This window comes from Condylostylus longicornis, unplaced genomic scaffold, assembly GCF_029603195.1.
Source record: "Condylostylus longicornis isolate FDR11 unplaced genomic scaffold, ASM2960319v2 ptg000063l, whole genome shotgun sequence".
Taxonomy (NCBI): domain Eukaryota; kingdom Metazoa; phylum Arthropoda; class Insecta; order Diptera; family Dolichopodidae; genus Condylostylus; species Condylostylus longicornis.
Window position 1 is genome coordinate 64411 of NW_026578031.1, and position 11498 is coordinate 75908.

General features: G+C 20.9%; 1 protein-coding gene across 1 annotated transcript; it reads right to left on the reverse strand.

The window, feature by feature from the left end:
* Positions 1–370: 370 nt before the first annotated feature.
* LOC129612190 (Kruppel-like factor 2) lies at positions 371–5122 on the reverse strand. The gene is made up of 3 exons (XM_055525708.1): positions 4782–5122; positions 1070–1952; positions 371–977 (listed from the first exon to the last, which is right to left on the reverse strand). Exons 1-3 carry the CDS (start codon positions 4836–4838, stop codon positions 658–660), a joined length of 1260 nt encoding a protein of 419 aa, XP_055381683.1. The 5' UTR covers positions 4839–5122; the 3' UTR covers positions 371–657.
* Positions 5123–11498: the final 6376 nt, after the last annotated feature.

Here is an 11498-nt window from a genome sequence, read left to right on the forward strand (position 1 = left end):
AGCGAGACACATATATTGCGGTAAGTAAACAAAGTATTTTTACTTGAAAACTATATTATGCAAACTCACATATGTTCCTCACTCACATTCTTCTAACCCGGTGAATGGAATCAGAATTAACGTAAAAATTTTTAGTGCAAACTTAGTAAAGTTCTTAAAAGCTATTCGTATCTTTTTATTTTATTTGTCAATCGAAACCTTATAGCGATATCTTTTTACCAATGGTTGAGTCAATGGTATTATCAAAAATTATTCTTGGGAGATCTAATGCAATGGACATTTGTCCAAGAAATAAAATAGTTAGACTAAGAAATAAAAAGAAAAAGTCAGTTATATTTCAATATTTTCTAGTATTTATTTTCAAAATATATTTTTATTTTTCATTTTTCATATAGTTAATTGTAAAATATAATAATGAATGTAAAATTACCAAAGTTTTTTTTTCACTTTGATAAATAATAAATATTCTTATTTTACTAAACATACTAAAGAATAAATTTTGCATTTTGTAACTTCAAATATATGAAATTTAAATAATTAATAATAATCATGTGCTTATAATAATTTAATATCACAGAAAAAACTTTTTTATAAGTTATGAAGGATTTTTTTTTTAAATTTGTAAATATTTAATATAATTTTTAAATATTTTTTAGTCTAAAGAAGAAAAGCTGATTGAGATGAAGCAGGGAATATTAATCTTAATTTTTCTCCTTGATTATTTGTTAAATTCGATTTATTTTTTAAATGCCTTTTCACATGCTTTGATAAATGATCGCTTCTCATGAATTTTTTCCCACATATTTGTAATGGACAAACAAACTTTTTTTCACCAGTGTGTGTTCGTTTATGCCTTGATAATTCGTCAGAACGCGAAAAGCTTTTACCACAATTTGGCCATTTACAACTAAAAGGTTTTTCACCGGTATGAACTCGTTCATGAGCTTTAAGATGTGATGATTTAAAATAATTTTTACCTGTAAAAAAAAAAGAAAAATAATAAATAAATATTTTAATTTTATTTTGTTATTTAATAATTATAAAACTGAAAAAAGTGTTATAAACTTACCGCATCCTTCATATTTGCATTCAAATATTCTTTTTCTTTCTGGATTAGACGGATTTTGTTGTGTTCTATTATTACATTTAATTAAATTTGGTGAAATTTGTATGCAACTAGGATTTTGAACAATTTGAATACAATAAATATTATCTGTAGGTGTAATCATTTGGGATTTTATGGCTGTATTATCAGTTGTTATAAAACTCAATATTGGACTTTTTGTGGTTGGTTGTTGTAAAGCTACATTGATATTCTCGAAACTGTGATTATTATTTATATATCCATCATTTGTATTACTAATATCATTTATATCATCTTTATTGATATTTTGTTGTGTTAAATCCATATTTGTCGTATTTTGTTGTATTATTAAATTGTTGTTACTTAATTGTACATTATTAACATCATTATTTTTTCCAAAATTAAATGCATTTGTAACATATTTTTCTTCTTCATTTATATCCTGTGTAGTATTATTAACATTATTATTATGATTATTGATCATTTGATTATTATCATAATTATTATTACTATTTTTATTATTTGAATTAATAGTATTACTATTGTAGTTATTGTTGTTGTTACTATTGCAACATCCATTGCGACCATATTTAAATTTTAATTGTCGAAATACATTTGGGGATGAACATTCATTTGTATTATTATTATACTCCAATATGTTACTAATGTTATTATTAATAAAATTACTACATGATACAGATGATATACCACCATTCGATGTTGCACATTTAATTACAGATTCTCTTTGTATTGGATATTTTAATTGATGATCAGAGATTGTATCTTCCGAATCGGATGGATTTGGTGTAATACTTAAAATATTATTTGCATAGAAATGTTGATCGGTATATGCCGAAAATATTTTTTCCTAAAAAATAAATAAAAAAAAAAACATAAATAAATCAATAAAATATTTTTATATTTTAAAAAATTTTCGTGATCTACATTTTTACTAGTATATGATAATATTTTTATAAGATATTTATAGAAAATATGATTTTTGTATATATATGTATGTATAATTTTAATTTTTTAATCAAAGAACTCAAAATTTTTGTATTTAAAGTTATAACATTGAAATCACATTTTTTTCTGGTTTAATTTAAAAAAAAATATGTATGTAAATATAAAAGCAGTCATATCATACATGAATGTATGTACATATGTAGTATAAATTGTATTAATGATGTATAAAAGTATCAACAGAAAAAAGTTTGTTGCGATAACAAGTTCTAAAATAAAAATAATCTATTCGGTCATGAAATGTTATGACTACATGGGCGTGATTGATAATAAGATCCTAAATAATCAAAAAAAAAATGTATATATATAGAACACACACTCTAAAGGCGTGATTTTGAGCTTTTTTTAGTTTCAATAAAAAAAAAAATAAGTTCAAAAAGAATTTGACCCTAGCTAATATTGTATATCACAAACATACACGCATATATACCTACATATGTATAAAAAATAAAGAAAAAATACGAACAATTTTTATTTTACCTAAAAATATGCAAATTGAATTAATTTTTTTTGCTTTTGTTATTGCATAAAATTATTGAGAAAAGAAAATAAAAAAAAAAAATTCCGATCACGAAACCAATTCGTGCAATATTTTCATATAATATGTAGCTATTAGCTAAGCATGTGTGTTTGTATGCATCCTTGAAATTAAAAATTTTTATATACCTATTAAAAAAAAAAAAAGTAATTCATCTCTTAAATTACTTCATATTTTTAAATATTTAAAAAATATAAAATGTTTGTAATTGACTATGCTTATTTAATGTAAAAAAAATAATGTTATATAGGTACAGGATGAGTAGTAAAAATAACGTCATAAATATTATATTTGTACGTCTTGTAGCTTTGTATGTGTATATGTATGTATAAATATTAATTATTAAAATTCAATCCGTTTATGCAATTACAATTATCACACTCTATAGGTACTACTACTCCCCCATTATAATATTAAAACACAAAGATTCAAAACACGAACTTTTTTCGCATTGTTATTGAACATATTGTTATACATACATATGTATAATATGTAACTACATCTTTGTATATAAAAGTTTACTATTCCTTTATATTTAAATAATAACTTTTGTTTAGCTTTTAGTAAATTTAAAATGTAATATTTTGTACTATATGCATACATACGTATATTTTTAAAAAATATATCGAATGTATATGCAAGTATACATTCGATATATTTTTTGCCATCTACATTTTATTGAATTTTTCATGACAGCTAACTAACAAAACTACTTTACTCACACACCCCCTATTACGAGTTTAAACTTTTCTTTCTTCTGGTGTTTTATTATTTTTTTTTCTTTTTATTATTTTTTATTTCTTTTTTTTTTTTGTTTTGCTAAAGAAGGTGATATTATTGTATTAAAGAAAAAAAAAAAATTAATAGTAAACATCGATGACGCATACTATACAATATACATTGTGAATGTACACACACAAGTATACTATTACGAGACTTGGTCAAATGAAATTTTATGGGAAGCTTTTCATGTATACAAGCACACACACACCTATAATAATTATTTTATACTAGTATTGTAGAACGAGCCTTTTTTTAAAAATTTTATGTAAAATATAACAACAACAGATTTTTTAGTGAAATAAATATTAATAATGGTAGGTATGTAGGCATGTAATAAAGACGTATGGTAAATATTTTGTACGTGTTATTATTATATTAACGTGAATTTCTTAAAATACATAATAGAAATTTGTTAATTAATTTTTAATTTTAATTCTAATTTTTATTAAAATTTAATTATAATTTCTATTTTTAAATTAATTTAATAATACTTTATTAAAATGCATGTTTGTTGTAAAAATTAAACACTAAACGACAAATAAAATTTAATCAATAAAATATTTTATAAAATTTTATATTAAAAACATATTAGGGTTCTCTAAAGAATTATGAAGCAAAAATTCCTGTCACACGCATATACATACATACATATATATTTGTGTACATATCCGGGACCTTAAACTGTTAAGGAACCTCTTCCAAAAAAAATTTACTAAATTTCGAACAAAATTAGTATAAAATCAATTTATATAAAATGTTTAATAAATGTCTAACAAAATTTTCTTCAAATTTTAGTTCCTCAAAAATGAGCACAACGGTAAAAATATAATTTTTATTCCTATAAGCCATTGCAGGTATATTTTACGTATTTTAAAATAACATACGTGCTCATACAATAATTGTATATATCTTTATAAATATCTATATTTGTATGTGTACATAATTTATTTGAAAGAGGCAAAGTACACAATACAATGGTTCATTCATAACTATATGTACATATCTTTATATATACGTACATTCATATAATAATATTATGAATGTATACACATAATAGCAACAAAACATTCTGTGTTCACGTGAACACCAGATGATATCAAAGCTTTGGTGAATGTTTACTGCGTGATCTACCTATTTGTTTTTGTAGGTAGAGTAGACGAGAATTTTTTTTTCTTTTTATTTTTTTATTTACTGAATTTTACTCATTTAATACCCGCCATATATTTACATATAATATATTTTTATCTATATAAACTAATTATAAATTGTAAATATTTTTTAAAATTTAATATTTAATTCCTTATTTTAAAAGATAATCGTATATACAAATAATTTATTTAAATGGGTACTTACATGAGAATTTGGAGAAGCTGGGGGCGTGATCTGTAACGTTCCGCAATCCATCATCATTTTTATAAATTTTCAAAATATTTTAATTCAAGACTATGTATTTTCAAATTTATATTATTAAATTTTTTAGCTTATATTAATGTCTATAGCCTATATTAACAATTTATAATGTTTAAATATGTTTTATTTTTGTTCTAAATTTTGTTAAATGCAATCACTATGTTTATTTTTTAATTTACGATACAATTATATTTCATTATTTTCAGTAATATATTGTTATTTTCTTTTTATTATTTTTCAATTTTTATTCACTGCTTGTAATGCTAGCTGATACACAAATAAAATTTAAATGTGAAATGTTGAATAAAATGGTTTTGCTTTAAAATAAATACTTAAGTGTAGGTATAGAAAATTCTTTTGAGTAAAAAATTATTATTGAGTATTTTTTAGTTTGAGTGAGAAATTTTATCGTAAGCAAGCAAATTTAAATTACTTTTTTGAAATTAATAAAAAAAATCTAATTTATTAATTGAAGTTTTATACTTTTAAAAATTGCTATAAAAATAATATTTATTTATTCTATATTATTTTCATTTTAAATATAACACTCATTTTTATAATAAGAAAAAAAATCCATTTTTTAATGTTATACCGTTAATGATACAACATTAAGCCGATTTGATTATTTTGGAAATTAATCAAATGAAAAAAAATGTTCAAAGCATTTTCATATTAATTTCATGTTTTAAAACTATGTTTAAAATTAAAAATTTGTAGCACATAATTTAAAAAAAAAAAAAAAGCTAGAAACCTACCACAATTTTTCCCTTGTTAACAGTTTGCCCGTTTGTTCTTCACTTTTGTATTAACTCGAAGAGTTGATAGGAACAGTTTAATGTTGAAAATGTTTAATTGAAAAGCAACATTACATCATTGACATCATATCAATATGTTGATTAGTGTAATAATTAGGGATTCTAATTTATTATTATAAAAACATAAAAGCATAAGAAAATAACAAAAATTATATTTCGTATCCTCATTTTGCATATTTTTACTCATAATTTGTTTGAGTAGTTTTTTTAAGTAATCGAATTGTTATTTAAACAATGTTGATTCTTGGTTCAAATCTTAGATAAATATGATGACATCTAGTTAGTAAATAAATAAAACACATTTATTTAAATATTAAACTTTGCTAAATTACAAGTTATAAGGAAAAATTATTTTATATGTAATAATACAAATATTTTTGGGATATATATTATTTATAATAATTCTCACAAAATAAATTATAAATTAATGCAATAATGATATTTTGGCAAAAGTTATTAGCAATATGTTTTAACAAAAAATTCAATAAAAACGATTATTTGCAAATAGTGTGACATGTGTCAAAACTTAAAAAATTACAAAACAAACCAAGACAAATATTGGCAAAATAGTATTAATTTTTTTGTTAAAAATTCTTTTGCTGAACTTATTGTAAATACTATCGTAAAACTACAAACTAAAATAAATTTTCTTTTTGCTGTGTAAAAATAGTACACATTTGGTAACAAAAATAGGCTGCATGTGAAGTTCTAACTCAAAACAACAACAAGAAGTTCAACTACAGTTAAAAACGGTATGATTTCAAGCAATATTTTCTGTTTTACTCAGATAAGTCATTGATTCTTTTATTCCTTTAATGCATTGTTTTTATGTAACTGCTTTACGCATGTTAAACTAAATATTAGCAAACACATATTAATAAAAAAAATTTATTTAGGTTTTTTTTTATCACTGAATTTAATTTGCGAAACTTAATATAACTTTACATCATTTAATTGTAAGACTTTTTTTTAATTTTATTGGTTAAGAAAACTTGGCTTTAAAATTTTCTAGTCCTATTTTAAGGCTTATTAGAATTATTTCAGATATTTTTTCATAAAAATATGTTTAATAATGTTTGCGAACAAAAACATTTTTATTTACAAAATTATTTAATTTAAACCCACCATTTTTGGCAAATTTTATAGCATTTTTGGCACATAAAGTATATGGCACATTGTACCTTTTTTACCTACATGTACTCTGTAAAAGATGGCGCTGGAGTAAATTGACAGTATTCGTTTAACTGTCTATAATTCATTATATTACACCATTACTAAACGTAAAATATTTTATCATACATATATTAAAGTTGAAATACAGGAATTAATACGACAACAATAATATAATATGTGTAAAAAATCTCTTCAAGAGAAAAAAATAACTTAGTTTTATAATTCTTGAAAACCAAATAATTCCGTTCAGGTATAAGACATTTCTGTGTAGCACTGTTAAAATATGTTCCCTTAACTAAGGAATATAAAAAAATCAGCCACTAATTTGACAGAAGGAGAAATTCGACACATACAGATTTCTTTTTTGCATCAAATTTCTTTTATAAATTTTATGGCAATTTAGACGTTATTAAAAATGTTTTCATTATATTATCAGTTTCCGATAAGTTTCTTAATTGTATTTTATTCGAATTCCCAAAAATGTAAAAAATTTAATAATTATGTTCTTGTTTCTCGTAAATTTAAATTTTTGCTAGCAACTTGTATTTGTGTTGTAAAAAATTTTAATATAATTGTATGCTTCAATTATAATTTGTATGCTTTTGAAAAGACGCTTGAAATCAAATTATACCTAAGTAAAGGATTGAAATATTGAATGTATATTCTGTCAAATAAAAAATTTCAACCAGTAAATTAAAAATAATATGTAGTATAGTAATTTTGACATTTCTAAAACTTCACTTTTGAAAGGTCTTCATTCTCTTGTTATAAAAACAAAAAAAAGAAAGAAAACAAAATTCTTTTTATCGCATTTTCAGTTTTCAAATATTTTGCATTTTCTTTTTCATTCATGTATTTTTTTCTTTTTTTTTTAAATAAAAGATTTGTCATTTTAATATTTGAAATTTCAGTTTTAAGAATTAGCTCGGACAATGAAGAAGTAAAAATAAAAAGTAATTTACGGTGTCGGTGGTTAATCGGTTTTACAATATTTTTTTTAGGGGGTGTAAAATCCAATTTTTTTTTTGATTTCAGTTCTTTTTGTAATCAAATGCAAAAGAAAATTTTCTAAGTAAAGAAATAAAAAGAAAAAAAAAAGAATATTTGATAATAAAATTTCTTTTTCAACTAGAATTAAAAATAACATAAAAGTTAACTAAATTAATTTAGTTTTTAGTTTGTTTTTTCGTGTTTAAAGAAAATAAGAAAAAAATATATTGTAATCTTAATAATAAATTTTATTCTTTGTAAATTTATAAAGTTATAAATACAATAATTTTGGTATTTTGTTTAATGAAATCATTTTTAAATGTGAGAATATGTCAAGGAGGAAACAATCTCATCCAAAGCCTTTCTTAAAAAGTAAGTAATTTTATTTAAATTTATTCAATAATATTTCATTATATACAGATTTGTATAATATATATATGTATATAATATACTTAATTGTAAATAAGAAATACATAAGTAAAATAAACAAAAAAAATCAAGCAATTTATTTTCTGTTTATCACTTAATTTTAAGTGTTATAAATGTTTTTTTTTATTTCTTTTTTACTTACGTACATTCATATATACATAATATAATATTAAATACAAATTATAAAAGATAATATAACAATTTATTTACATATATTTACTTTCATATTGTTGTTATACATACCACATATATATATATATGTATGTATGTATGTATATGGGCATTAAATTTGTTTAAAGATTAAATAAATTGGGATTTATATCAAAACATTAAATTTATTTACGAATTTTTTTTTATAAAAAATTCATTTGTTGGTCTTTTACTTAAATTATAGATAAGGGGACCGGTTTGACAAATTGATAGATTAAAATATTGAATAGAAATAAAAAAAAAAAAAATAAGAAATATTCAGATAAGTAGATAAAAATATTTAGAATTTACTTACTTAAGTATACCTACATACTTATATACCACCTATCATTATCTAATTTTGGAAAGGCAAAAAAAAAAAAAATAATGCAAAACAAATCCATCAAAAATTATTCTAAAAATGTATAAAATATTTGATTACATGTATTATTATCACTACATTTAATATATTAAAGTAGAAACAAAATTGACCTGTGCTCTGTGCGAGCCATATGGTTTTCTATTGTTAGTTTATATTAAGTACCCACTAAACTTCAATTATTAAGTAGATTAATAATGAATAATTTGTACAAAATAATAATTATTATAAAACAATTTGCTATATTTAAAATTATTTTTGTTTGGCGATTTTCATAACAGGTATCTTCAATGTTGGATCATGAGGGGTACTTTTAAATTTTAAAATATATTTAGAATACTTAGTTCGAGAATTAATAAGAATGCTTAATTTACCTTAACAAAATCATTTGTAAATAATTAGGGAATTATACTAGGTACTTATATTTCATATCCACGTATACTATTATAAATTTAATTAATTTGCATTAAATAATCAGAAATGTGCATTTTAAATGTATAATCATTTATTCTTTAAAATTTAATTTTAATTTTAAGAAATTTTAAATTAATTTTCTAATCTTAGATACCTACCCATGTATGCAAACGTTATGTACGAGTATATTTGGTTTTTTTTTTATGAAATCAAAAGAACATAATTTGCTACAATATTCTGAATAAAGTAAACACTTGTAATCTTATAATATCAAAAAATTCTAATATTTAAATAAAAAATTTAAGTTATTTATTTTAAAATTTTTTGTTAAATCATAATCAAAAAAATGAAATGAAATAAAATAATTGAGTTATCAAATTAGTTTACTTAATAATTACAAATTTAAGTATTTAAATTAAGAAATTTATTTATTTAAAAATAAAATTTGTAATATACTTATTACAAATTTTAATTTATTGCAAATTTAATAATGATACTAAGTAGTAGATCTAAATATAATCTTGATTTAAACAGTCTGTTATTTTAATTACTTAACTGCTATTTTCTAAATGTTTAAATTTAAAAAATTAATTAAATAAATTTTAAAACTATTAATATTGTGCAAATAGAAAAAAAATATTTAAATGCTTTTTCATATTTTCATTTATTTTAAATCTGCAGTCATTACGGTATTAATATGCAATTCAGCTCGTAAATTGTACTTAATTGCTAAATTGTATAACAATACAATTTTCGAAGTTATGTGAATAAATATGTAGTCAATAATATGATAAAATTCTTATTTAATTATTCCTTTTGGAAATTATATTTAATACATAAAGTAAAATAAATTTAGTATTTACGATAACTAAGCATTATTGCACATACATACTTCTATATGTACATACATATATAAATTTAAATTAGGGGATTATAAAATATTAAAATATTTTTTTCATATTTCATGTGATATTAATTTTTTTTTATTTTCTTATTTTTTTTTTTTAGTTCTTTTATTTCAAAGTTCCTCATTGTTTTCGTTATCTGAAACTGTCAAAGTTACTTTTTTTCTCATTTTTTTTTTTTTTGTGTTTTCTTATTTTTGATTCATTTCGAACCCTCTCTATACTCGCGCGTATATAGAAACATGTACATACATACATTTTGACTTTTTATATAATTTAATATTTACATACATTTCTACTCACCTATGTTTAAATACCGTACATTGGTTATACATATATATATATATACATATATAAATATATTTGAATAAAGCATTTTATAAAAAATGAATGAGGTGTACATAAATTTTTTTTATTTACAAAAAAAAAAAAGTAAAAAAGATAATTCTTTTGATATCTAAATAGATTATCTTTAAAAATGAAAAAAAAAATATCTAATTTAATTGACGAAAACAGCTAAAAGTAGCTAAAATAAATTCGTTTGAATGGTTTGCCGAGAAAAATTAGAAAAAAAAATAAACACACACATTTATTTAAACTTGGAATAATTTTGTGCGTGTTATAAAGCAATATTGTACTTGCATATTTATGTATAAAAGTTATGTGTTTTTTAGCCTGTGATGTGTAGTTAATATTTTTATATGATAAAAGGGAAAAATTTTTTGTTAGATCTTTATTTTTTGATTAATATTATAATTTTTTGTTATGAAAATATTTTTAGTAAATTAAAAATAGTTATAGTCAAATTATTCGAGAATTATGAATTAACATTTTACTGACATAAGTATTGAGTATGATTTAATATATAAAATAATATTTTAATTTTCTAATAATATAGCTTTTCTAGGTTAAAATTGATTAACCTTGACATCGGATATTCAATAATAATGTATTACTATATAATTCAGCAATTAATATTTATAAGCTGAATTGTGTATTAATACATAATATTGATAAATTTCCGATATTGAGTCCAGGGGGAAGTAAATTAGATTATGTTTTATGAATTGAAGAAGATTAAATACAAAAAAAAATTTTTTTTTTTTGAATGGTCAAAAATGTAAATAAATCTCCATTAATTTAATGAATCTCCAACATAATAATGAATTTTAAAATATTTTGGAATTAATTGAAAAAACCATATACAAATTCATATTACTACTATTATACCGTAATATTTGGGGAAATATTGTATACTTTCTTTTAATTTACAATCTACATTTTTAAAATGAATACTTAGCCGTGAAATAATATTTTCCATATTTTCTTCCTATTATTTCAAAATTTTTAAAATGTGTGATAGAGG